The following is a 26080-nucleotide window of genomic DNA, read 5'->3' on the forward strand; positions in this document are numbered from 1 at the left end:
ACCATTTCAGGGAGGGCCGTCAAGTGGGTGCTGAGGTCACTTTGACAACACTGAGTTGCAGGGTGTGAGAGGCACAAAAGTTCCCGCTCTGGCTCTTCGGGGGGCTGTGGGACACGAAGCCGGAGTGCTCCAGCCCGCATGCTCTGTGCCCACCATAGACGAGACAAGCAAGAAGCTCGCCCGTGCCAAGGCCATGGCTGCTGAAGCCCAGGACACTGCCGCTCGAGTGCAGGCCCAGCTTCAGGACATGCAGAGAAACCTGGAGCAGTGGCAGGGCCAGTTTGGGGGCCTGCGAGGACAGGACCTGGGCCAGGTGGTGCTTGATGCAGGCCACTCAGGTGAGCTGGCGGTCCCGGGGCCCCTGGAGAGGAGGCGGTCCGGGCTCCAGCACACACCCTGTGCCCATGCTGTGCCCACAGTGTCCTCCCTGGAGAAGACGCTGCCACAGCTGCTAGCCAAGCTGAGCCTGCTGGAGAACCGAGGCACGCACAACGCCAGCCTGGCCTTGTCCGCCAGCATCGGTCGTGTGCGGGAGCTCATCGCTCAGGCCCGGGGGGCTGCCAGCAAGGTGGGTAGGGGGGCGGGGGCAGCAGTGTGTGGGAGACCAGATGGAGAGTGCTGATGTGCCTGCACCTCCAGGTCAGAGTGTCCATGAAGTTCAACGGCCGTTCGGGGGTACAGCTGCGCACCCCACGGGACCTCGCCGACCTTGCAGCCTACACTGCCCTCAGGTTCCACCTGCAGAGCCCTGAGCTGGCGCCAGAATCCGGGCAGGAGGCCGGTGACCGCTTTGTATTGTACATGGGCAGCCGCCAGGTACAGACAGGGCGGGAGGACAGGGTAAGCTGACCGCCAGGTTGGAAGTGTGGGTGCTGCTTGGTGCCTGACCCAAGGGTGTGATTGCCGCTGCTGCAGGCCACCGGGGACTACATGGGAGTAGCTCTGCGAAAGCAGAAGGTGCACTGGGTGTACCGGCTGGGGGATGCTGGCCCTGTGACCCTCAGCATTGACGAGGACATCGGGGAGCAGTTTGCAACCATCAGCATTGACAGGTGCGAGGCCTCTGGGGAGGGGCAGTACCCTCCCACTGCCGTGCCCACGCCTCACCACGTGCCTTTCGCCTCTGCCCCAGGACCCTCCAATTCGGCCACATGTCTGTCACGGTGGAGGAGCCAATAGTGCAGGAGACCAAGGGGGATGCAGTGGCCCCTGGGGTGGAGGGGCTGCTCAGCCTGCAGCCTGACGACTTCATCTTCTACGTGGGCGGGTACCCCAGCAGCTTCACGGTGAGCCTGGCCCGCCCTGCTGTCTCTTTGCAGAAGTACTTCTTGGCGTGGCGTCTCAGCATCCTGCTGGTCTTCCCCGGGTGGCTGGGGTGCCCTGACTGTCCATTGTGCCCACAGCCCCCTGCACCCCTCCGCTTCCCTGGCTACGTGGGCTGCATCGAATTGGACACGCTGAATGAGGAGGTGGTCAGTCTCTACAACTTCGAGAGGACCTTCCGGGTGGACACAGCTGTGGACAGGCCTTGTGCCCGGTACGTACAGCCTGGCCCCATGTGCTCCCCAACCCTTCACCCCTCACCCTCCACACTGACCTGAACCCTCTAACCCACAGTTCCAAGTCGACAGGGGACCCATGGCTCACGGACGGGTCCTACCTGGATGGCACCGGCTTCGCCCACGTCAGCTTCGAGAGGCAGATGAGCACCACGAAGCGTTTCGACCAGGAGCTGCGGCTCGTGTCCTACAGCGGCATCATCTTCTTCCTGCAGCACCAGGCACGGCCCCGCCCCTCCCACCCACCACCCAGCCTTGCCCCGTGCTGACCGTGGCCTGTCCTTGTCCCCCTAGGGCCAGTTCCTGTGCCTGGCAGTGCGCAAAGGCAGCCTCGTGCTCCTGTACGACCTGGGCGCAGGTCTGAAGGAGGCCGTCCCGATGCAGCCACCCCCGCCCCTGACCACAGCCAGCAAGGCGGTGAGTGGGGGCACTGTGGTCAGGGAGGGCCCTGGGACGCCGCGTGGCCTGATGCCCCCACCTGCACCCACAGATCCAGGTGTTTCTGCTGGCGGGCAGCCGCAAACGCATGCTGGTACGTGTGGAGAGGACCACAGTGTTCAGCGTGGAGCAGGACAACACACTGGACCTGGCCACTGCCTACTACCTGGGGGGTGTGCCGCCTGATCAGCTGCCCCCAAGGTGAGGCCGGGCTGGGCAGGGTGGCACCTGGGGCATCCCAGGGCTGGGGCTCAGAGAGGCCTGACCCTGGGTGTGACCCCTGCAGTCTGCAGCAGCTGTTCCCCTCTGGGGGCTCCATCCGCGGCTGCATCAAGGGGATCAAGGCTCTGGGCAAATACGTGGACCTCAAGAGGCTGAACACCACAGGGGTCAGCTCCGGCTGCACCGCGGACCTGCTGGTGAGCCACCCCCCTGCCGCCAGGGTGCACACCGACCTCTTGGGCCGAGGTCGGCATTCAAGGCTCCCCTCCCCACAGGTGGGACGCACCATGACTTTCTACGGCCATGGCTTCCTGCCCCTGGCGCTGCCCGAAGTGCCACCCCTCACCGGCGACGTCTACTCAGGCATTGGCTTCCGCAGCACCCAGGACAATGGTCTGCTCTACCACCGTGCATCCCTGGTGAGGCCACCCTGCCTGCCATCCTGTGGCCCTCCCTGGGCCTCGTCCTGCCCGGTGTGACCTCTGCCTGCTCCCTGCCTGCTGTGACAGGCAGCCCAAAGTGGCCGCAGGGAGAAAGGGAGGAAGGGAGGAGGACAGTCTGTAGTTTGGCCTGCTCGCCCTTCCCAGGATGGCCTGTGCCAGGTGTCCCTGCAACAAGGCCACGTCACCCTGAGGCTGATGAGGACAGAGCTGAGGACACCAGGGGTGTTCAGCGACGGCGCCCCCCACTACGCGGCCTTCTACAGCAACGCCTCAGGGTGAGCCGTGCGGCTTGGGCCCCCTGTGCTCCCCGGGCCGGCTGGCCCTGCAGGCCCGGGAACGTTTCCCTTGTGCCGCCAGGGTCTGGCTGTACGTGGATGACCAGCTGCAGCAGATGCGGCCTCACCGGGGGGCGCCTCCCAGGCAGCACCCGTCCCCGCCCGAGGAGCCCCCCCAGCTCCTCCTGGGGGGCCTGTCGGAGGCCGCTGCCTCCTTCCGCAACTTCAGCGGCTGCATCAGCAATGTCTTCGTGCAGCGGTGAGTGGTGGGCAAGGAGGTGAGGCCCGCTGCGTCCTGCCTGCCGCTGACTGCCGCCCGCACTCGCCCAGGCTCCAGGGTCCGCAGCGAGTGTTCGACCTGCAGCAGAACCTGGGCAGCACCAACGTGAGCACAGGCTGTGCCCTGGTCCCGCTCCCCAGGGCCTCGGGCCAGAGAGCCCGAGGGCTGCGGGCTGTGGCTCGTAAGGTGAGGCACGGGGTGCCCCGGGACAGCCGGGTGGGCAAGGGGCAACCGAGACAGGGGCTGCCATCTGTGCCCTTCCTCCAGGCCTCCCGCCGCAGCCGCCAGCCCAGGCAGGACCCTGCTTGCATGTCACCTCTGCACCTCAGGATGACCCAAGACACCTTCCAGTTTGGGGGGCCCCTCCCCAGTTTCCTGGAGTTTGAAGGCCTCCTGGACCCCCGCAGGAACCGGTAAGGCCCAGCCAGGCGGGCAGCTTTGGAGTGGCCGCTGAGGCTGACGCTGTGCTTGGCTTCCAGGTTCCGCCTGTCCATGCTGGTCCGCCCTCGAGCGCCCCAGGGCCTCCTGCTCCTTGTGGCCCCTCTAGCGGCCAGCAGCCCCTCCCTGACCCTCTTCCTGAGCCACGGACAGTTTGTTGCACGAACAGAAGGGCCTGGGCCCCGCCTGCGCGTCCAGAGCCGCCAGCGCTCGCGAGCTGGCAGGTGGCACACGGTGAGGAGCTGGGGATGGGACACGGGCAGGGCCCCGGCGCCCCCTCCTGCCCGGCCGTGGTACCCCCGCCTGACTGGCCGTCTCCTGCCTCAGGTCTCCCTGCGCTGGGAGGAGGGGCAGCTGCATCTCCTGACTGACGGTGTCCCGGCCTGGAGCCATCACCATCCTGGCCCCAGCCGCATCGAAGTGCCCCTGCAGCCCCACACCCTCTTCGTGGGGGGCCTCCCCGCCCGTAGCCCCAGCTCCCGCCTGCCGGTGAGAACCCTCCTGCCGTACCCCACGGTGCCCCCTCAGTGCGCCCAGCCCGACTCCAGCCCTTTGTTGCCCACAGGTGGCCGCGGGGCTCAGCGGCTGTGTGAAGAGACTGCAGCTGGACGGGCGGCCCGTGGGGGCCCCCACGCGGGTGGTGGGGGTGACGCCCTGCTTCTCGGGCCCTCTGGAGAGCGGCCTGTTCTTCCCAGGCACTGGAGGAGTCATCACTGCAGGTCTGAGGGTGCCCAGGGGCCCTGGCCGGGGCCACTGTCCTGTCCTGCCTGCTGACCAGGCCTGTCCCCGCAGAGCCGCCCGTGGCCACACTGCACCACGTGAGGCTGGAGCTGGAGGTCCGGCCCTCCACGGCCGCTGGGCTCGTCCTCCGCCTGGGCCCGGCCCGGGGCCCTCCCTACTTGCAGCTGCAGGTGTCCAGGAAGCAGGTGAGCAGGGTCGGGGCGCCAGGACGGGGTCCCCAACTCCGGGGACCTCGGGCAGCAAGCCTGATGACTCTCGCCTGCCTCAGGTCTTGCTGCAAGCGGATGATGGTGAGGGTGAGTTCTCCACATGGGTGACACACCCCGTGGCACTGTGTGACGCTCAGTGGCACCGACTGGCAGGTGAGCGGTCACTCCCATGGCCCGGGCTGCAGCTGGGGGGACCGTGGTGGGGCCGGGGTCACCCACAGGAGTCTCCCGCAGCCACCAAGGACGAGAACGTGCTCCGGCTGGAGGTGGACGCTCAGAGCAACCACACCGAGGGCCCCCTGGCGGCGGCCATGGCCGACGGCCCAGCCCCTTTGCATCTTGGGGGCCTGCCCGGTGAGGGTGCGCCCCACTCCTCCAGAGGGGCGGCTGGGCGGCTGACTGGCACACAGGCAGGCCCTGTGGGACCTGGCTGCCACCCCCAACCTAACCTCTCCACCCCAGAGTCCGGGCTCCCCGCCTACGGAGGCTGCATGAGGAAGCTGCTGGTGAACGGATCCCCCCTCGCCCTGACCAGCCTGGCAGGCGTCCAGGGGGCGGCTGGGGCCAGCGGCTGCCCGGCGACATAGGGGACAGGCCAGCCTCCAGCAGCTCCTCGCCACACGGGGGGCATGCCAGGCTGCACCCCCAGCCCACAGCACCACCACCTTCAGTGGGTTTCATGGGCCACCTTCTGGGTCTTTGGAGTCTCCCAGTGACTGGCCCTGTTTCTGGAAACGGATTAAATTATCTTTCTCAGTGAAAGGGTAGCATCCTATAAAATGGGCTTTTATACTTTTACGTCCCTCCCACCAGTCTGAGTGTGAGATGTGTAACATCACTGGTTCAAGACAAAAATTAAAGTACCCTGTTCAGCTGAGTGAGCATCAGCTTTTGGGGTAAACCGGGGACGGGGGCCAAGCACCCAGGAATGGGCACTGCCCCCAGCCCAGAGCCGGCTCTGGGCCACACAGGCAAGGGAGGAACCGCGCCACTCATGCCGGGGACAGTAGGGCCAGAGGTGGCAGGTAAAAGAAAGGACCTTTATTTATTAGTAAGTCGGAACAGGACAGGGGATGCAACGAATCACAACCGCCACTACAGGAGTCACATGACTAAGAGCGCACTTCCTCGAAAGACAGCAAATAACTTAATCGAGACTCATGTCCTCTTCTTCGTCTTTCTTGTCCTTTGTGTTGCCCTCTTTCTGCTCAGATTTGGCATTGTTCTGCATAGCTTTGGCAAATGCTTCTACATCTGAAACACATTTGAGACACGGCTGCACCTCTCTGCCAGGGCTGTACCCAACAGGGATGGGAGGTCCAAGCTGGAAGGCACTGGCAGGGTCAGCTCCACCCTGCACCATGAGGGGGCAAGGAGGAAGTGGGCACTTACCACCCTTGTTGGCAGCCTCTACCGCCTCCGCGGGCAGCCCGAACTGGCACATGAGGGGCCCCAGCTGCCCGGAAGCCAAGGCTGCACTGAACATGCCCAGGGCCTGTGAGGAGAGCCAGGGCTGCACTGTGTGTCGGCGTCACAGCTCCAGCAGAGCCGCGTTGCCTCGGTGTGGGCAGAGCCTGGCACTGCTTTCCTGGGGCCACACCCCCTCCCCACTGCTGTACCTGCTGGAACTGAGGCGAGGTCAGCGTGTTCTGGATCTCATCCGCAGTCTGGGGCAGGGACTCCCCGGAGGGCAGATAGGGCAGCAGGCGCTCCTGGACATCCGCGTTGGCGAGGATGGGTGCCATGATCTCGGGCGTCAGCACACTGGCCAGGTCCACTAGGGCACAAGTGCATAGCATCAGTGCTGGCCCAGGTAGTGGCCGTGCAGTGTGAGGGACACAGGACTCAATAGGGCAGCAACTGGGGACTTGGAGGGTCAGGGAGCAGGCACGGGGCAGCAGCCTGGCCCCCTCCACACGCTCTTTACCTTGCTGGCCGCTGCCTGGCCCGGCTGGCACATTCATAGTGGCCAGGATATTCTGGAGGTCGCTCAGCTGGATGGGCTGGGTAGGGCTGGCTGCCGTGCTGGTTCCGTTACCTGAGCTGGGCGCAGGACTCGGGCTGCTGGCTGAGGCAGCTGCTGGGGCAGAAGGGGCTGGGGTGGCGCGGGTGGAGGAGGTGGTAGAGGATGGGGTGACCGCTGCCGACTGGCTCCGGGAGCTGGGGGGAGAGCGAGGGCAGAGCTGCAGTGCCTGTTCCACATGGGGCCGGACCCACTCCAGGGAAGAGGGGTGGCCACACTGGCTCCCCAGGCTTCCATGTGGGGTCCGTGGAAGGGAAGGAGGGCATAGTGCTGACGGGCTAGTATGGGCTGGGGAGCTCACCTGGATGAGGAGCTGCTTGCTGGAGGCCCGCCGCTCCCCAGTAAGCTGGCCAGGCCTGGCCCGGTCAGGGCCCCAAGCCCACCTACAAGGAGCAAGGAGACGTGTGCTAGTGATACCCCGGTCTGCCCACCCAGAACGGGCCTAGCCTACCTGCACAGGCTGCACCAACCCCAGCCCGAGGGGCAAGTGCAGGGAGGGCAGTGAACATGGGTGGCAGGCAGGCCAGGTCAGGCAGCAAAGGTGACAGCTCCAAGCCCTCGGCCTCAAGGGTTACTCTGGAGCCACGCTGCTTCCGTCCTGCCTATCCCACCCTGCGATTCAGGCCAAATCCTGGCCAGTGGGCCAAACCACCTCCCCAGTGTCCAACACAGGGACCTAGGCCATACATGAGCTGCTGGTGGCAGGCCAGCCTGGGAACCCCAGGCAGAACCCGGAGTTCACCCCCTCCAGCCCTGCCCACAGCAAGCTGGGCCCTGAATTCCGAGCTGGGGTCCTCCCAGGGTCCTGGAGAGCCCCCGCCCCCTGCCAGCTCCCATAGGAAATGAACCCAGATGCTGCTCAGCCAGCACCAACAAACACTTCAAGGGGACCCAGGTGTGAACCTGAGCACAGGGAAAAGGGCCGCTTCCGAGGGCCGGGGCGGCAGCCTACCCAGTCCTCCAAGGCCGGCCGGTCCGATGAGCTGCATGAGCTGGCTGTGACTCATGTTCCCCAGCAGGCTCTGCAGGCCGCCCTCCCCTGGAAAACACGGGGTTAAGACTGGGGGGGTCTGCAGCCTGGGCCCAGCCTGTGTGGGGACTATGGGGCAGCAGTGCCCGGCAGGAAGCAGTGCCTCACCCAGCGAAGACAGGGTAGGACAAGCGCCCTAATGCCTTATCTACTAGTTGCTTAGAAAACACTGACTCGGGATGTCAGAGTACCCTGGTGACAAACTCAAGGAAACACTGGCCTGCACTGCTAGGGCCCAAAGAACCGTTACCGCCCAGTGCAGAGAGCTCGTGGCCTCCGCTTCCGCTTGTCCCCAGTGCCCCGGGCATTGGGGGGTTGTTGAGATACTCGTTGACCTTCCGGCAGTGCTCCTCATCCTGGTCAGTCTTGGGCTCCTGCAGGGAAGGACATGGGAAGAACCCCAGCTGAGCAGCCCATGCGCAGGGCTGGCAGCCTCCTGCCGGGTTAGGGCCCTGGGCATAGCCCACAGCACAGACAGGCCGGCCCTCGTGGCTGGAGGGGCCACAGCAGCACCTCCTGGGGACTCTGCCATCCTCACTGGCTACCATCACAGGTGGGGAGGGCAGGGCTCTACAGCCAGCAGGCCAAGCCCTCAGCTGCCTTCTGCCCTCAACCAGTGGATGTGAACCAGTGGAGGGCGAACAGGGCCCTCACACAGCTCACTCCACAGGTGCCCCCGAACTGCAAACAGTGGGCCAGGGCTCAGTGGCACAAGCGCCTGCCTGGCAAGTGTGAGGTTGAGTTCGCTCCCTGGTACCAAGAAAAAACTGCAAACAGCACCCACATCACCCCCGAGCACCTGCTATGAACCTTGTAAGCCTCAGGGTACAGAGTCCCTGTCTGCCTGGTAACTGGGCAAGGAAAGCTTCAAATGAGTAAATCCAGGCAGAATAGGTACAAAGAAGTGGATGAAAGTCCAACAACACAGTAAAGCTTCAGCAGCTGGCAAACCACGCCCACTCCTGTTTGTAAATAAGTTTACTGGAACCGGGCCACACCCACCACGCTAAGGTCCTCAGCTGATTTCCCTTGGGACAGTGTGGGATTGGGCAGCAGTCCAGCGTCTGCAGAGGGCCTGGAACAACATTCGTCCCAACTGCAAGCCCATGCACGTGTTTCTGACCGCGCCGCCGCTCACAGCCTGACCTCCAGTCACACTCATGCCCAGGAAAGACCTGTATCCCAGGTCCTTCCGTGCAGTACTGCTTGTGACACAGCAAGAAATGGAAATGTGCCTGATGGCCGCCAACAGGTGGCAGAATGGGTGGTGGCTCCCACAGCAGCTAGGGTAAGAGGGAACCTGCGGTGACATTCTCAGGCTTCCAGTGCAGGCTGTGAGGGAGTTGGGGGGGGAAGCTCCACACTGAGAAACACAGCAAGGAGACCCCTGTGCTCCCCAAAGTTACTCCCACCTCCGCGACGGACAGCAAGGGAGCAGAGATGGACCAGGAACAGTGCTCCTGCTGTGGACGCCTCAGAGGCAGAGAGCACACCGTGCAGGGTCCCGGGAGCCCAGCCACACACCTCAGATGGGAAAGCCCGCCTACTGCCCACCACCTGTAACGCATCTCAGCACCCCAAGTGTGTGCCACAGTCCACTACCACGCAGCACCCTGGATTGCACAATGGAAAAAAAAGAGGACAAACACTGAACAAACCCTGCCAGGTACCTGCATCCAAAAGAAGAGCCGCTTGGACCCTGCCTTAAACTTGAGCACGTAGACCCTCCCACTAGGGCACTGAGGCACACGCTTGAACTCGCAGTCATCAGGGAAGATGATCAGGTCCTGACAACCACAAGAGTGGGACGGTCAGCCCGCGCACTGGTGAGGCCCCAGCCTCAGGAAGTCCGCAGGCCCTGCAATGGCAGGTCACCAAGCGGTCCCCAGAGGTGCTAAGTCATGGTCAGAGACACCTCGAAAGGGGCTTGGACGGGGACTGCCAACTCTTAAGGACTTTAGCAAACGCCTGAGAACTGGACTCCAAGATGAGGGGTCAGCTGTGACTGGCTCTCGAGGGGAGCTACAGAAAAGTGACATAACTTCTTCCTGAGGGCTGTGAAGGTCAGGATTTCTACACAACTACAGCGCCAGGCACCAGGGACACAGGCTGAGAAGTGCCTTCCACTGGGCTTGTCATCAGGTGAACCAAATGTCACCAACCGTGAAACCTTTGGTCCTAAAGTCACTGCACAACGTGTGACTACAGCAGCGGGAGCAGTCTCTGCCAGCCTGGAGAAAGCAGATCGCAGTACCGGCCAGGGATCCCCCCTGCCCTCCAAGGTCCTCCAAGCCAGGAAACAGCAGGTGCCTGGCCAGCCTGTGACACTGCCCTGTTCCGAAGGCACTCACATCCTCCACGGTCCCGGAGGTCCTGTCTTTCCAGCAGAAGTGAATGAGGGAGTCGTCAGTCTGCTGGATGTATACGAGCCCTTTTCGTTTATCTGGGGTGACTGTAGTTCCTTTTAAAGACATTTTTCCTGCCCGAAACTCCACCAGATACTTGTTGGAGGACCCTCGAGAGCCGGGCACCAGGCTCGGGAAGAGAGCGCCTGAAGTCGTCATTCTGAAAGAGCACAGAGGGGCAGTGAGGCCCGGCGTGCCGCCGTGTGGGCACCGTCGCCGAAAGCCAGATTCCCTCCTGGGGGTGTCGCAGCCGCGCCCTGGGTCGGGGCGCAGGCGCCAGCGCTGCCCGCAAGCCGGACTACCCAGTCCACAGGGCCCGCCTCCGGCCGACCGAGACTTCGCGCCGGCCCAACCGGGCCAGGTGCGGGCTTCCTTGCCCTTCCTTAAATACACCTAAACCGCACCACGCTTCTGATTCCCGAGCCCTGAGACGTCAGCGACGCCTCCCGCCTTCAAGCCCGGCTGCAGCCCCGCTGACATCGTCTCTGCGGGGCGCCGCCTCGGGGCGCCGCTCGGCTGCCTGCGTCCTGCCTCCTCGCGCAGCCAGACCGGGGCGTCTCGCTCGGCCTCCGCGGGCGCCCGCCGAGCCCATGCCCGATGCGCGGGCCGCGCTGGCGAGGAGACCCTGGAGAGACCTGAGGACCCCGCCCGCCCTGAGCCCGGCCCCGAACCTGGTTGCGCCCACACTCGGCCGAGAGACGCTGTCCGGGATCGCTCTTCCTCCTCGGCTCCTGCCGGGCCCCGCCGGAAACCCGCGCTCGGCCCGCCTCCCTACCGTTCTCGTCGCCGATTGGGCCTCATCTGCCGCGCGGCCAGCCCCGTCACATTCTCGATTGGTCTTCGCGGCCGTCCGTCGCGCCAACACGGCCACGGCCCGCCCCCGCGCCGGCGGCTCCTTTCCGGCGGAAGCGCGCACTCGCGGCGCGCGGGCCAGAGCGGCCCCTATTGTTGCTGTGTCATTGGGGAGCGGCGACGGCCCCTGGCGGCGCTGGCGGGGGCGGCGCGGCGCAAGCCCACCGCGCCGGCCACCCTAGGGCCGAGGAGACCCCACGGAGCGGTGCCGGGCGCAGGCGGAGACCCGGAGTGGGACCGGGTGGGGGGCGGGGGTGCCAGGCGACGCACAGCCGTGTCCGGGGTTTCGGCTGGGACGATCCCGGGGCCGGTGTCCACGCGACTGCCCTGCAGCCGCGGCCCCCGGCGCCCGGGAAGCCGGCCCTTCTGACGCGCGTTCTCCCAGAGCAGGCATCCGGGGCCTGGCATAGAGGCGACAGTCAGAGGTTACCAAGGTAGGAGGGAGCCTGGTGACCGGAGCTAGGAAGCGTCAGCGGGAGTTAATGTGACGTGAACTAACGGCCGGCGAGTGCCCGGGGAGCTGCAGCCCGCCCCCGTTTGCTTCATGCTCCCCCGAGCAGGGCTGCTGGGGCCGCGGTCTCCCGGCCTCGGATATCCCCGCGCCGGCGTCGCAGCGCGGAGACACCGTGCCTTCCTGCCCGCGCTGACCCCGTGTGTCCACGGTGCGGAGCTGGCTGCTGCCGTGAGCCGGTCTAGCCGGGCTGTAACTCCGCCACGATCCTTCGCGTTTGCTTTTGCTCAGTTTAATATTTGTTTGCTTCAGATCTTTGACAGTTTAGGGACTTAAAACAGTCCACACATGGTGGGCCTACACCCGTCTTCTCCACCTCTTGTCCTCCCGGGGCTGAGCTTTGTTGTATCTAGGTGGCTTCTCCTGCTTGCTTCATAATTTACTAAGAATACGTGAAATTTGTATGTTCCTTAGTTTCAAAAAAAGTACAGAAGTATTTTATTCAACATGGTTTTCCAGATTTATTCATGTTGACATAATAGAGCTAAGTCTTTCATTTTAGCTCCTGTGTAATAATTTTTGGAATATCCTGATTCATGAAGTTATACGCTTTGCAAATCTGTCATCTTGGTGGACATTGTCCTGTTTAGTAATGCTTGTTTTTAAAACTTAATTTCATTTAAAAATTCACCTTGGGAAAATATAGCTATTTTTCACTAAAATTTTTATTTATGTGAGGTCTTGTCTTCAGTGCTGGGGTTTGAACCTAGTATGACCCATGTCAGGCAAGTCCTCTGCCACTGAGCTACACCACATCCCTATTTTTAGTTAATATGTTTTAAATGTTTCTTTCAATTTCTCATACATTAGTTTCTAATACAGTAATATCAGTACATTTAGCCCACATAGGTAGACAGTCCTGAAAAGCAGATCGGGTGAGGGGGTGAGGGTGCGCTTGGGGCTGCTGCCTGCTACCGCCTGAGACATGCCCTGTGAAAGGAGGAGGGGAAATAAAACCCGGCCTGGCTTTCAGGCGAGCTGCTGGCAGCCAGGTGTCACTTGTTCAAAGTAATGAAATGTTAAAAAGCTGCCAGTAGAGGCCACGAAACCCACTCTGCAGAACTCAGGGTTCACGCGTGCTTCCCGCCATGGGACCTCCAGGGTCCTGCACATAGCATGTCCTCTATGCAAGCTAGGGGAGCCTTGTAGACCAAGACGGCTGTGCAAGAGCAGAATTCTTCACACACGTTTCAGGGTGTTTCCCATTCCTGCTGTGAGTAGACAGGCATTGTGGCGAGCTGGGTGTCTGCTCACAACTGCAGGGCTGGGGGCGGGGGGCGGGGCGGCCCGGACAGAGCACCTGTTGACTCAGCCACGAAAGTGTGCCTTGCTAGTCCCGACAGGCCTGGTCAGGAGCCATGCACTGAGAAGCACACAGCAGGAGTCCTCAGGAGCCAGGCTCTGAGTGGGCAGCAGCCAGGGATACACTGCGCTGACCTGCACTAAGCCGTGAACAGCATCTGCCAAACATCATCAGTCTCTCAGCCACCGGCTTTGGATGAACCAGTTAGGTTCTCCAAGGGAAGGGGTTTTTACTAGTCTTGTTTGACAAAAATAAATAAAAGGGCTAGGGCATTGCCCAGTGCTGGAGCACTTGCCCAGCATGTGTGAAGCCCTCAATTCAACCCCTAGTACTGCAAAAAAAGATAAAAAGCAGAACACCCAGCTACGACACGACGCGGACTGCAAGGAGAAAGTCTGGCAGCTCTGCAAGCCCCATATGGAAGGCGAGCCGAGCACAGCGCAGCAGCCAAGTGGCCCGCAAGGTGGCCCGAGCCTGCACCAGGCGGCTCCCCAGATGGCAGAGGTGCACGGGAGAAACTGCTCGCGTCATGTCACAAGGGAAAGCAAACTAAAACTCGCCTTTAGAATGGCCAAAAGCAAGAAGAAGTGGGACACCTGGTGCAGCTGAGGAGGTTGGTGGGTATGGATTTTTTTCTAACTTTTTAATAGACAATTTTTTGATCTCTGGTAAAACTGAACAGAAAATACAGTTCCCCCGTGCCCAAACCTCCCCATGCCCAACCTTCCAAGATTTGTCACAGCTGATGAATTTTCTGGACCAAAGTTCAGAGTTTTAATGGGACCAGCAGTCCTGTTCTGTGCTACTGTAACAGAACACCACAGACAGCCTAATTCACACACAACAGGTACTCTTCTCACTGCACTGGAGGCCAAAGTCCAAGGTCACCGTGCGGACAGGTTTGGTGTCTGGCTGGGCTGCCTTCTGTTGCCTGGGTGGTGTCTGTCCTCAAGTCCACACTTGGGTAAGGGCAAGGGTGCTGCAGGATGCCTCTCATCAGGGCCTGACCCTTGGCAGAGGGAGGAGCCCCATGCCTACTCATCTCCCATGTCTGACACCGCAGCACACTGTTGTGGGCTTCAACAGTGACACATGTACAATTCCTGAAGCCCAGAATTCACTGACTCTGCGCTCTGCCTCCCCTGGTCCCTTCCATCTCCATGGTTTTGCCTCTTCCCCGGACAGTTGGAATCACACAGGACGTAGCCTTTCTGGATTGGCTTCTCTCACGTGATGCACATCCAAGATCCACCTCGTTTCAGGACTTGGAAGCTCGTGGCTTTTTAGCACTGAACGGTGCTCCACTGTCTGGATGTATCAGTTGTTTGTCCCTTACAGGAGCTGTCTTCGCCTGCTTTTGGGTCTTTGTGATTATTCATAAAGCTGCTATGAACGTGTGCGGGCTTTTGCATGGACAAGAGTTTCAGTTCCTTTAGGTAATGCTTGATTGTTAGAGCCCATGCTAGAGGGATGTTTTGTTTCGTAAGAAACTGTCTTCACAGGTGGCTGGTGATGACAGCATCTGAGCTGACGGCCTCGCCAGCGCCCGGCATTGGTATTCTGGGCTTTGGTCACTGGACAGGTGTGCAGGGGCACTTTCTTAGTTCACTGCTCCCTAATGACCTAGGGTGTGCACATTTTTCATCGGCCTGTTTGCCAGCTGTGCCTCTTCTTTGATGAGGTGGCAGTGTTCTGCTTTTACAAACACAGAACTAACATGTGACCCAGCCAGTGTCTCCTGTTTACCCCAGAGAAATGAAGACAGATGTCTACACAAAAACCTGGATACAAATGTCTGTAGTGATTCTTCAGAGATGGCCCAAACCTGAAACAACTCAGATACCCGTCAACTGCCGAATAAACGGTGCAGCTTTGTCTGCTGCTCGGCAGTGAGAAGGAGCAAACTGCTGGCTCACACACACCACGCGCGAATGCATCTTTCTGGGTAAAGACAGCCTGACACGGAGAAGGCTGGAGCCACAGGGACAAAAGCAGGCCAAGGTGACCGGGCACTGGGGAGGCCTGTGTACAAAGGGGTGGGCTCTGGCAGGGGTTACCACATGTATCTGTTCGCCCAAATCAGGCCCCACTGCACTGCTGGGAAGGGGAAGCCCTGCTCCCACCCCACCCCACAGCTTCCAGCCTGGGTCCTCGCCCTTCCTACACCCTGCTCTTCCTCCCGGGGGCCACCTGAGGGCACCAGAGACCCTGACAGGCCAGGTACTGGCAGGTGTGTGTTCCAGGCTCACCTCTTACAGCCAGGCCTCCGAGCATGAGACTTGTAGGCCTGCCTGCCCGGAGCTATGCCCCACCCTGCTGGCCCCCATCCCTGGGCAGCACACAGCTGCAGGTTGCTGGGGCGGAAGCTGGGCAGTGGGCCCCTGCTGGTCAAACTGGTGTCATATGTCGGGTATTGCATTTCTTCTAGCAGCACTCAGTCCCCAGGAAAGGGACAGCTAATCAGGACTGCTGCTGCTCAGAACACCTAGGGCCCTTTATCCCTCAGATGTACCATCCAGTGTTACCAGTGCCCTGTGACCCCTTCCCACCGCAGCAAGCAGTTGGGAGAGACAGTACCTGCCAGGCCGATGCTTAACAACGCATGGTCCAGACACCGGACACCCTGGCACAGAGACTTGTCTGAACCATTTGTAGCCCCTTCCAGAAAGGGCTAGAGCGTTTTGAGACAGACAGGAGTGGTTTGGTGAGACGTGTCCGTTACAACCCATTTTCCAGTTCAGAAACGGAAGCTAATATTTACATGCACGGATCTGCGTGTGGTCCTCCAAAAACTCAGGATGGATCCTCTGGTTAATACACGCAAGCACTGAAAGTTATTAAACATGAAAAGTAAAGTGCTTTGCTCACCTGTCTTCACATCTGACATCTGGAGGCCACATGGGGTAGCACAGTGTGGACGAGGGCCCACCAGTGAGGGGGGCCCACAGCACGCCTCAGGGTGTGGGCCGCAGGGTCTTTGTCTAGGCACAATATCTGGCCAGGACAGCCAGTTCCGAGAGTGGGCTGTTGGGTGGAGGATGACTGTCCCATAACCCATACCCAGCACACAAGGGGAGGGCGGGTCCTTTATGGGACTCGGAGACGCCAGCACAGGGCTGTGTGGAGAAGCACAGGCCCCGGGCGACCTGTAGTGTCTGCCATTTCAGGGGCTCCCGGGAGGATGCCAGGAGAGCACAGCTCAGATGTACCTGACAGCCACCGAGCAGGGGTCAGGAGTGGAGGGAGCAACGATGGTCAGCCAGGGCTGAGGTGACACTCCGCAGTGGGCACTTGCAGGGTTCCACAAAGACACCGCAGACCCCAGAACACCAGCTGCAACCACAACACCCCCATTTCAGGTTCCAGGGATACAAAATCAACTTTTGAAACCAGCGGTGGGTTTTAAACGTGTTTTAATTACAAAGGTGGCTCTGAAAGCCTCTTGGATACACAGTGACAGTGCTCACTCAGGAGTGCTTAGAGACCCACACTCACAGCTGCACAGGTGTGCGCGTGTGCACCCAGCAGAGTCTGATGCAAAGCCCGACTGATCTGTGGTGTGACATTTCTACATGAAGTCTGTCACTGCACAGGAGTGCTGAGAGGGACCCACGCCTGCTGTGGTCAGACAGCTGTAATTGACAGCGGAGGAGCCGATCCTGCTCTGACCTCCCACACCTTAACGGCTCCGTGAGGCTGGCTTACAGTGGAACATGCATGGCGGGAAAACAGAAACACGTGACTGTGGACACAGGCGAGGTGGGCAGGTGACCGCTCTGAGGACATGGGTGTGGTCCACGGGGACAGCAGGAGTGCCGAGGCCGAGGCGGGGCTCCTGGGAGGCTGGGGGCAGCCGCAGCATGTCTCTAAGTCGCAGGCTTCTGCCCCCGGTGTCCCAGGACTTGTTCGGACAGCACTCCGGCCATTCACATTCCCTGCCCTTAGGTGAAACACTGTTCGAGTAGTTTCAACTTAAATATTTTAAAAGTAATCTTTACGTTGCTCCAGAGTGGTAGAAGGACAGGCGGGGCAGCTTATCCTGTCCTTCACCCGCTGCTCCGGACTCTCCCACTGCCGGGACCTGGGAAGGCTCTGTTGGGGGCGCCCCGCTGCAGCCACCTCCTCCAGTCACAGGTCTTCAGGCTGCCGGCACCACGAGCTCCTCCGGCCCCACTTGCGTCTGTCACGGCAGTCTGCCCTCCGAAGCTCATTGGTCAGAAGGGGCTGGAGCTTCATGGGGACTCAGCGGTCATGAGCTGCCGGGCAGTGGAGGTCATCAAGGTGGCCCTGGGTGGTAGGTGCAGTGTCCGGGACCTCGGGCGGACCAGCTGGCTCTGCTCTCGAGCTCAGGGCCGCTCACCGGTGCAGCCCCGAAGGCTTCCAGGCCTGGCTGCAGCCCTCAGTAGATATCAGGGCAGTCAGAAAAATTCCGCTCAAAGTAGTCCCCTGCGTATAACCAGTCAGGAGTCCCAGTGTAGGGGTTGTCACCTGGGTAAAACCACCTGCGGGACACAAGGAGCGCACTCAGAAGACGCTGCTACCCGCTGCTTACACCTGGATGCCCAGAACAGTGCTGTAGCAACGCACCTGAGGGGACCCCTGCCAGTGAGGATCCCACCAGTGTCCCACATAAATGCGCTGATCTACACACACTCGTCCTGGCGGTCCCCAACAGACCTTCAACGATTTAACTGCCAGAAACCTGCCTGCCAGGACACTGGACAGCCGGTCAGTGGACAGTGTCCAGCCGGTCCTGGACACTGGTCTTAGGCCCCTGCCCTCAGCCCCCTTTGGCTGCTCCTACAGCCTGCACCCGCCACAGCCTCGATCCACAGCTGTTCCACGGCACAAGGGCAGCTAAGGGTGTTTCAGTTTGCAGTGAAGCCTATTTTGGTAGAACTTGTAAGGAAAATTACTTTCTAAGGACAAAATATTATTTTCAGTTTATAATTTTTTGTATCTTTGACACTTTAAGAAAAGGTTATTTTCAACTGTTTTTCTTTGAAACAAAGGGAGATTTCCAAATAGAAAACCACTAAAAACACGATATTAAGTTGAATTGGAAGCCTAAGCATCAAGAATTGGTTTTAAAAATTGTAGCCACACCTCTATAAAGAATGAAGCCTCACTGGGCATGGTGGTAGCTGGGCCCAGCTTCTTGGGGCTGAAGCAAGAGGATCAGTTGATCCTAGGGGTCCAAGGCTCAGGAGACTCAGGAGGGTGACAGTGACACTTAGTCCAAGGATGGAGAAGGGAGCAAAGGAAGAAACCAAAGCCTGAAAAGGACTGAGCTCTTCAAAACACCCAAAGATTTTGTAACAGACTTACTTTTTTCCTTTATTTGAGATGAGGTCTCACTAAGTAGTCTACACTAGCCTTAAACTTGTAATCCTTCTGTCTCAGCCTCCAGAACACTAGGATTATCGGCCACACCATTACGGTCAGCTCTTACGTATGTAACACATGTAACTATAACACTGCATACACTGATTAAACATAGGTTGGGTTTAAACGGATTAGTAAATCCTTATTAAACAGATCATGTCTGGTGATTACTAAAAAGTAGCGTGAAACAGCCCCTAAGAAATGGGTCCAGAGCCCCTGGCAGTTGTGGCCAGAAGTCACTGCCTCTCCTGACAGTGTGCAGCTCAGGGCCACTCCATGTTCATGCCGCCCGTGCTGGCCGGGGACCCGGGCTCCAGCCTGGCCCTCAGGAGCAAGTGTTGCTGCCATTCCCCTGGGGCACCTGTGGCCACTGCACGCCTGGGGACAGCACCAGTACCCACAGCACTTGTGTTCTGCTTAAATGACTGGCCACGTTGCAGGACAATGCTTTGGGTCAAACACAGGGAGGCAGGCGGCAGTGCCGGGGCTGAGGTGATCCTCTCCTGAGGGTGTGCACCAAGCAGGGGGCCTGAGGGCGGCAGGGCGACACCCACTGCCCCATGGGCTCCTGCTGCCCTCCCGCCCGCCTCACCTGGTCCGCCACTCCGTCTCCTCCTTGGCGCGCTCCCTGCGGGCTTCTCTCTGCTTCTCCTCCAGCCGCTCCTTTTCCTGGCTGGCCAGATCTGGATGCGAGCAGACAGGCTCTGGGTGAGGGCCTGGCCTGCTCTAGGCTCCCAGTTACTTTGGAGATGCCAGAACCCTCCGGACCTCCTGAGGACACGCTCCGCCCTGGCGCCTGGGTGCTGGAGGGACTTCCCTGGGACCCGGAGCAGAGCCACTGTGCAGGACGATGGCACTGCTCTGAGTGTGGGCCACAATGCTCCTGGCACATCACCCGAACACCCAGCTGTGCAGGTGGCAGAGGGGGCAGGCTCGCGCAGCCCAGAGGGGTGCGTCTCAAAGCCGCCTGCATAGGAGGTGAGTTCTGGTAATGTGGGCCCTCAGGTGTCCACTCTTGAGCTCAGCTCATTCTGGGGGTGGACGGGGAGCGGAACCCCCGAGCCTGCACTTCACACTGCACCCCCTGCCCCGGCCCCAGCCCTTTTCTTCTCCACTGAGTGTGTGCGGCCAGGCACTCCGAGCTGCATGAGTGAGCAAGAGCCCAGCTCCCTGTCACACTGAAACTGGGAGCACCAGGCAGGGACATGGCTCACTGAAACGGCGCCTGCCTGGCAAGCACAAGCGCCCCAGTTCCAATCCCAGCACCAAGAAAAGAAACCGGGAGTGGTGATGTGCAGAGCTCACAGCAGTGTGGCAGACGGGCCCTTGCGGGCAGATCAGGGCGCAGCAGTGATCCGCTGCAGGCGTGAGAATTCAGGGCTTCACCATCTTAACACAGGGCAAGTTTTATAATAAAAATTACACCCATATTTTCTGTTTTTGGGCCCGCTGGGCTTCAGCTCGAGATCATCCTGCCTCAGTGGGCCAGGTTCGCAGGCTCGTGGCCATCCTTGAGTCTCGGGGTTTAATTTACTGTGTTTACAGAGGCCGTTACGAGCCTCCAAGCAGCTGCCTGAGCAGCGGTGTGCAGAGGCCTGCTTGCCACCTGATTTGGTCAAAGGGCCTGGGGACCCTTTCTGGGGGACACCTCCTCGAGCCCTGGCGCGGACGTACCCATGTTGCCGTTCTCCATGCCTCGGATGTCCGGGCGCAGGCGGCAGTCCGTGGGCGGCAGGGTCTTCTCCATGCCCGACTCTAGCTCATTGAGGCTCACAGTGAAGCTGGTGAAATTGTACATCTGTAGGGGCACAGACACGGCCCTGTAAACAGCCCCTGATTCACACAACTTGGGATCTAAGCCATGGTCACCCAAAACACTACACGTGGCCATGTGTCATCAGGCACCGAGTCCTGCTCAGCCCAGCACCTGCTGCCACGCCCCACCACAGGGCCGCCCAGGGTCTCGGCCCTGGCGTCTTCAGTCATTTCCTCTTGGAGACGGGGCCTCACTGTGTAGCACAAGCTGGACTCAAACTCACAGCAGTGCTCCTGCCTCCGCCCTCGGTGCTGGTGTGTGCCCTCACGCCGGCTACCCGCCAGTCTTAGGGCGCAGTGTACACACTGCCCCCAGGAAGCCCACTGGTGACTTGGACGCCTCTTTGCTCAGCATCTTTTTCTCCCCATTTGTAGGGCTTGAACCGAGGACATTTGTACTAAGCTCCATCCCTTTATTTAAACTTTAAGACAAGTGCTCATTAAATCACTGAGTTCCCCAGGCTGGGCTCAAACCTGCCATCCTCTTGTCTCAGCCTCCCAGAAAGCTGGGATTACAGGCCTGTGTCCCACAGCTGGCTTCACTGTCTCTCAGTGGCTGAAAGAATCCCCAGGGTGAACATGTCCAGCGCAGGCTTGCAGTCTGCTGCACCTCCTGCCCTGACGCCCCTGCTCCCACCTGGCCTCCTCCTCTCTCTCGCTTAACATGGTGTCTCAGTAAGTGGCTCCAGGGCCATAGAGATGCAAATCCTATCTGATCACCCCTGACAAGTGAGCTCTGGGGTACCTGTGTCACACAAAACCCCAGATTCCAGCATCCTGACCTCGCGTGGCCATCCCCTCTGGCCTCAGACAGCCTCAGCTGCCAGGTCCTCCTGGAGGCCCCATCCTCTCTCTCACTGCAGCGTCCCTGTCCCCAACACCTTCTAAGATAACACCGGGCTACCCCTGGAGTGTGCCCCTCCCTGCCACCAGCCACCTGCTGGGCAGAGAGGGGGACACTGGGGCCGATCTGCTCCCAGCACCCAGGCCCAGCCTACAGCTAGCAGGCAGGAAGCTTCAACCGGCACCAGAGAACCAAAGGGTGGGGCGCGAGGTTATTCTTAAAATTAACTTCCCTGAGAACACACAAGCTTTATTTCTCTAAACAAAAACGAAGCAGATGTGAACTAGTATCATTGTGCTCCTCAAACAGCGACATCGCTTGGGGAGGCGAGCCGCACGCTCCCCCATGCATATCTACACAGAGGCAGCAGCGCAGCGCAGACGCAGGCAGAGGCTCCAGGGCCGCGTGCGTGGGCAGCGCACCTGCACGCACAGAAAGCATGCTGGCACTCGGCATTACAACGTGCAGTGTGTTACAGGATGCTCCGCCTGCATGTTTTCCTTTTATATGTTTGTATCTCATACTATTTGTACTATAATAAACAATGTCACACAGATGTAATGAGAATTCTTAAGTGCAGTCCTCAGACAGAAATGTCACACTGTGTTTAGTGCCCACACAGTGGTGTGCCCACCCGCAGTGCCAGCCAAGAGCTTCTGAGCCCAGGTCTCAGAGATGAGACGGATTAGAAAGACAGACATGGAGGTCAGAACTCGGGCCTCACCGAGGAGTCTGGAGTCCTCTTGTGACGAGGACAGTCTGAGCGGCTCGGGGACAAAGCCAGGTGCCCCGTGCTTGGTGGAAGGACAGGCACAAGTGTGGGGGGCTCCAGTGCGGCGGCCGGGCATGGAAACAGGCAGGAACCAGTTCCCAGACCTCATGGGCATTGCAGAGGAGTGGGCCTGGGCTGCACATGGGTACACGGCTGGGTGCCGCTCTGGAGGGCATGGGCCCTCGGGCCCCAGCTGCAGAAGCAGAGTGCTCAGAGATGCTGACTGAGGCGTATCAGGGACATAGAGAGGGCGTGGCAAACCCTCAGTACCTGGCACCAGGCTGGCCTGGGCCCACACAGAGCACGCAGGTGCGAGGAGTACAGACCTGAGCAGAGTTGGGGGGCCGGCTGTTGATCCTCCAGAGTAGCTTGCTCCCAGGGATGACGTGCACTGTCTCCTGAGCTACAGGCACATCATCAGCCACATCGCCAGCCACGTCACTGTCAGCCTTTTCTGGGCCATCATCCTGAAACACAGGACATTTAGGTATTCCTGTACCATACAGCTGCCAGCTGGAACTTCAAGGCCTGTTCCCAGGTCCCTCTGCAGAGCGAGACCCTTTTTGTTAACCAAGAAGAAAACCAGGTTTCCTCTCGAGAGATGACACTGGCCATCCTCTGGTGTGTGGAAAGGGTAGGGCTCAGGAAACCAGCTCAGCCCTCTGCAGGGCTATGCTGCACTGGGCTGTCCCACCCAGAGAGAAGGTGAGGCAGCTGGGTACGGCTGCAGGCATCCTGGGCTCTGCGGGCACCAGGCCACATGCAGGGTGCCTGCCCACCTCAGCATGAAGGGCAGCAGACTGGAGCTTCCCCAGATGCTGCTGCTGGCCCTCAACCAAGCAGTCCCCATGGCTGGGATCACAGGAGCTCGCCTTCTAGACTATGCCCAGTGTCCAAACCATCCTTCCCAGAACACGATGGCCTCCCCATCTCCAGAGTCGGTTCAGCCGAGGAAGCTGCAAACAGAACCGCAGTGGAGGGCAGAGCCCTGGGCTGGGAGCAAAGCTCAGGGTCCCTCTACCGGACGCCAGCAAAGGGACATGCTCTGAGCTCTAGGTCACCCAAAGGACCACAGAGCAGGCCAAAGTATTACATGACACCACTAAGTGGAGCTCACATTTCAACTATGTGTAGCCTTTAAATGGAATGTTCCTTTTTTTTTAAACAAGAGAATTATTAGAAAAGATATCTTTTTTTTTTGTACCAGGGACCGAACTCACAACCTCACACTTGCCAGGCAAGCGCTGTGCTACATCCCTGGTCCTTTTTAAAAATAAATATTGAACACCTTGATTCAATACATTCCCATTGATTATCCAGAAAACATGACACATCTTTTATTACTTTAGAATTACTGTCTTAAAATCATCAGTATCCTAATGTACGGGGGAAAATCCTTGCCAATTTTCCTGATTGCTGAATAGGTTACCTAGTACTCAGAACTGGAAAAAATGTTATCTCATACTCAGAACTATAAAAACTACAAACAAAACTCACCTGGCTTTTTAAATAGATCTAAGCTGTTTCACATAAAGGAAGGGGATTTATTAAGAAGGACCCAGAATTGGGTTTAGCTCAGCGGCATAAGCACCTGCCTTGCAAGCAGGCGGTCGTGAGTTTGATCCCCGGTACCGATAAAAAGAGAAAAAGAAAAAAAAAAACTAAGGAAAAAAAAAAAAGAAGAACCCAGAATTTAGAATTTCCAGAAAAGAAATGCATTTGCGTGAGGTTTCTGGGACATTTTTAGTCCCGGGAGGAAACCACAGTTTATGACACAGCCCCGACACAATCTGAAGGCAGAGACTCCCACCCAGCACCAGAGCGCAGGCAGACAGGCAGCTGCACCTTAACACAAACTCCCGGCTTGGCCCTCCCGCACTGGCCCAGGAGCGAGCCTGGAGCCTCCGAGCAGCTGTGGCCTCACCCACCCAGGCTCCCCGCCAGGGCTGCAGCGGGACGGCTCACCAGCTTGGCTTTCCTCGGGTGGTCGCCTCTTTTCTCCTGCTTCTTGAAGGACTCGTAGGACGCAGGCTCTATGCCCCACAGGCACTCCGTCCACTTGCCGTAGATTATGAAGAGCTTCTTTTTGCTGTAAGAAAGGGGGTCCCGACCCAGTTCAGAGCCATCACGAGGCACCCGTCCCCGCGAGGCCCCTTCACGCTGCCTGTGGGACACCTCCTCCTCTCGGGATCCTCTGCACTGGGACGAGGCCGGGGGTAAGTGCAGAGGGAAATGCACACGCAGGCGCTCCCTGTCTGAAAGCAGCTACTCCTGACCTGATGCCACAGCTGAGAGGAACACAAAGCTCAGCAGCCTAGAGAGAGGCAGCCACAGGGCCTCGGGGAGAATTACAAAGGAGATAAGAAGGTCCAAGAAAAAGAGCAATTATCTATTTTTCTCAATTTAAATTTGCACATTCCAATCTCGATTGTTTCCGTGGTGCCGGGGCTGAAACCCGGGCCTCACACAGGCGAGGCACTGCTGACCACTGACCTCCGTCCCGAGGCCACACTGCTGTGTCTTAAACCAGACTTCAAGTGCTGTGTGCCTTCAGGCCTTTCCTGTCGGTTATGTCAACAGCCCAGGCCCCGAGGAGCTGGTGGTGTCTGATTTCTCTGGTCACGGAGCTCTGTGCCTGATTCCAAAAGGAACAGAGCCACCACCCTGCCGGGCCCTTTGCCCCTTTGTCTGAGGAGAGCACACAGTGGCCTCTGCTCCCAGGATGCACTGCTCTGACAGGCTCCTGCCACTGGGAGAGGACAAGTGTCTCAGTGGCGACCTTCCAGGCCAGTACAATGGGACAAGGGCAATGCAGCCTGGACTGGTCAGTGCAGACGGCATGGTGGCCACCTCTCCATCTCTGAGGAAACGGCATGCTCAGATTTAGCATGGAATCTCCAAAACCCGAAGAAAAGTTTGGGCATTCTCAGGGCTACAGAGCAGCCTCTGTGCCTATAGCCGGGGTGACTCTGGGGGAGGAGACCCCAGCAGGCTGCCACCCTAAAAAGCTGTGCCGGGCCCAAGGGCATTTCCCAGGAGATGGCATCTTACAGGCAGCATGAACAGGTAAGTTTCTGTGCCCCAGGGAACATGGATAAGGCTGCTTAAAGTGTCCACATTGGAAACTAGATCCTAAGAGCTGGAAGGAATCGCTTGCTGTTATGTGGCTCAAATTCCTTACTGAAAAGAGACAGAGAGATTGAGACCTAAAAGATAACAGAACTAATCCAGAGCAGGGGAAAATCTGAACAGTCGGACCGCTTCTCTGCCCACATAAACTTTAAAACATCTCGGTTCACACTCTGGCATGTGCGGCCAGGCGCCCATGCGCTGGGTGCCCGCAGAGTGAAGGGGGCGCACAGTCAAAGCTCTGCAGGCTCAGCCCGGTGTCTGTAGCCCTGCAGCGTCACCGCAGTGAAGAAGCCCCACGTCTCAGGGGCTTGAGCCTTCCGCCTCCCGGGAAGGCAGCCCACTGCCCTCACCTAGACCTGTACTACAGACCACGCCGTTCCCGAACGGGGCACACTGCACACTGGCCACACCCACGCACCCCAACAGCACACCCACTTTTTGTCTTGAATGTGCCCTTCCACTCTGTGTAGCTCCTTCCCAAACAGGCCGCAGGGCTTGAAGTGAAGCACGCACTTATCACCGGTCCTGCGGGGAGAACAAACGGGGGCTTTGCTGTGAGGTGACACTGAACGGGAGCAGGGCCCAGGCTGGGAGTGTGGGCAGCCGTGGCGTGATGGCGGCATCCCACGGGCCTTTCAGGGGTGACAGAAATCCTCTAGACCCGGCCTGCGGTGATGGTTGCACGCTTGGTAAATGTACCCACAGGTCACTTGGGTGGCCTTGTAACTCGTAACTCAACTGCGCATCTCCTGAGTAATAAACGATCTCCACCTCATGGCAAAAGCTCGGGCTTCCAGGCGTGACCACCAGACAGCGCTCGAGGCAGTGCTGACACCTTGACCCAACACACTCGACCCAACGCAGCTCAGAACTGCAGGTGAGCTCACTACTGTGACTCAAAACACCACTCGGTCAACAGTGTTGAGATGACCTCAGCAGGGCCAGGGCCAAACCCCGTGGGCCGCCACCACCCGAGGACCCTCTGCCCGAGCCCTGAGGCTGGGGGTAGTGGCCAGCACAGCCACCTGTGGTTCAGGATCTCCACCACTCCGTACTGCTCTATCCACAGCTTCCCGATGATGACGTTGTGCACGCAGCAGGTGGGGTTGGTCCAGGTGTAGGCCTCGTTGTGTCTGAAAAGGCCAGAAACAAGCAAGTGAGGGGCGTCGAGGCACAGAGCCTGCATGAGCAGGAGGCCATGGCCAGACAGAACCGGGAGCCTGCTGGGGCTGGGTCCCTTTGAAGTCCCTCTACACAGGCTATTTGGTTAGCCTGTGTTTGAAATTTATTTCTTCTTCCCTTTGTAGCATCAACAAAGCTTTCTACTTAAATGTCAAGACAAGTTAATAAGCAATAAAAGAGACTGAGACAAAAGGAAATGGCTTTCCTGTGAAGTTGCCAGA

At 59.3% G+C, this 26080-nt stretch overlaps 3 protein-coding genes across 8 annotated transcripts in view; 1 reads left to right on the top strand and 2 right to left on the bottom strand.

Moving 5' to 3' along the window:
• Lama5 (laminin subunit alpha 5) overlaps positions 1 to 5482 on the top strand; it is a 43025-nt gene extending 37543 nt beyond the window's left edge. The window contains exons 59-80 of one of the 2 annotated variants that reach the window (XM_063248067.1): positions 159 to 338; positions 420 to 568; positions 640 to 816; positions 916 to 1052; positions 1133 to 1286; positions 1404 to 1537; positions 1618 to 1780; positions 1854 to 1976; positions 2050 to 2198; positions 2284 to 2416; positions 2495 to 2638; positions 2807 to 2937; positions 3020 to 3196; positions 3268 to 3403; positions 3485 to 3630; positions 3697 to 3889; positions 3983 to 4144; positions 4221 to 4374; positions 4448 to 4581; positions 4665 to 4758; positions 4840 to 4965; positions 5068 to 5482. In XM_063248067.1, the coding sequence (XP_063104137.1) occupies positions 159 to 338; positions 420 to 568; positions 640 to 816; positions 916 to 1052; positions 1133 to 1286; positions 1404 to 1537; positions 1618 to 1780; positions 1854 to 1976; positions 2050 to 2198; positions 2284 to 2416; positions 2495 to 2638; positions 2807 to 2937; positions 3020 to 3196; positions 3268 to 3403; positions 3485 to 3630; positions 3697 to 3889; positions 3983 to 4144; positions 4221 to 4374; positions 4448 to 4581; positions 4665 to 4758; positions 4840 to 4965; positions 5068 to 5192 (3221 nt within the window). In that variant the 3' untranslated portion in view covers positions 5193 to 5482. The remainder of the gene's footprint in view (positions 1 to 158; positions 339 to 419; positions 569 to 639; positions 817 to 915; positions 1053 to 1132; positions 1287 to 1403; positions 1538 to 1617; positions 1781 to 1853; positions 1977 to 2049; positions 2199 to 2283; positions 2417 to 2494; positions 2639 to 2806; positions 2938 to 3019; positions 3197 to 3267; positions 3404 to 3484; positions 3631 to 3696; positions 3890 to 3982; positions 4145 to 4220; positions 4375 to 4447; positions 4582 to 4664; positions 4759 to 4839; positions 4966 to 5067) is intronic. The other variant, XM_013144569.2, reaches the window with a different exon arrangement.
• Positions 5483 to 5624: 142 nt separating this feature from the next.
• Positions 5625 to 10901, bottom strand: Adrm1 (ADRM1 26S proteasome ubiquitin receptor). 2 transcript variants are annotated; one of them, XM_003462817.5, is made up of 10 exons: positions 10735 to 10901; positions 10010 to 10223; positions 9329 to 9445; positions 7909 to 8032; positions 7581 to 7667; positions 6930 to 7011; positions 6533 to 6765; positions 6225 to 6382; positions 5998 to 6100; positions 5625 to 5859 (listed from the first exon to the last, which is right to left on the bottom strand). In XM_003462817.5, the coding sequence occupies exons 2-10, from the start codon at positions 10220 to 10222 to the stop codon at positions 5753 to 5755; spliced, it is 1224 nt and encodes a 407-aa protein (XP_003462865.1). In that variant the 5' UTR covers position 10223; positions 10735 to 10901; the 3' UTR covers positions 5625 to 5752. The 2 variants fall into 2 exon arrangements, with proteins under 2 accessions (XP_003462865.1, XP_023417728.1); XM_023561960.2 differs by having other exon boundaries at positions 5998 to 6118.
• A 5224-nt stretch (positions 10902 to 16125) lies between these two features.
• The window catches only part of Osbpl2 (oxysterol binding protein like 2), a 39679-nt gene continuing 29724 nt past the window's right edge, over positions 16126 to 26080 (bottom strand). For all 4 annotated transcript variants that reach the window (XM_003462818.5, XM_013144660.3, XM_005000394.4 and 1 more), the window contains exons 8-14: positions 25703 to 25810; positions 25113 to 25202; positions 23511 to 23634; positions 21872 to 22012; positions 19789 to 19912; positions 18707 to 18797; positions 16126 to 17231 (exon numbers count right to left, since the gene is read on the bottom strand). In XM_003462818.5, the coding sequence (XP_003462866.1) occupies positions 17129 to 17231; positions 18707 to 18797; positions 19789 to 19912; positions 21872 to 22012; positions 23511 to 23634; positions 25113 to 25202; positions 25703 to 25810 (781 nt within the window). In that variant the 3' untranslated portion in view covers positions 16126 to 17128. The remainder of the gene's footprint in view (positions 17232 to 18706; positions 18798 to 19788; positions 19913 to 21871; positions 22013 to 23510; positions 23635 to 25112; positions 25203 to 25702; positions 25811 to 26080) is intronic.

The sequence above is a fragment of the Cavia porcellus genome, unplaced genomic scaffold (assembly GCF_034190915.1).
Source record: "Cavia porcellus strain 051 isolate PalLab524CR breed Dunkin Hartley unplaced genomic scaffold, mCavPor4.1 scaffold_5, whole genome shotgun sequence".
Taxonomy (NCBI): Eukaryota; Metazoa; Chordata; class Mammalia; order Rodentia; family Caviidae; genus Cavia; species Cavia porcellus.

Excerpts from the sequence above, each read along its gene's own strand:
- Adrm1 (XM_023561960.2), bottom strand. The coding sequence starts at position 10,222 with ATGACGACTTCAGGCGCTCTCTTCCCGAGCCTGGTGCCCGGCTCTCGA. Across the intron at positions 6,766-6,929 it reads GCAAGCAGCTCCTCATCCAG|CTCCCGGAGCCAGTCGGCAG; the intron begins GTGAGCTCCCCA and ends CTCTCCCCCCAG. Across the intron at positions 6,119-6,224 it reads CCTCGCCTCAGTTCCAGCAG|CCCTGGCTCTCCTCACAGGC; the intron begins GTACAGCAGTGG and ends CACACAGTGCAG.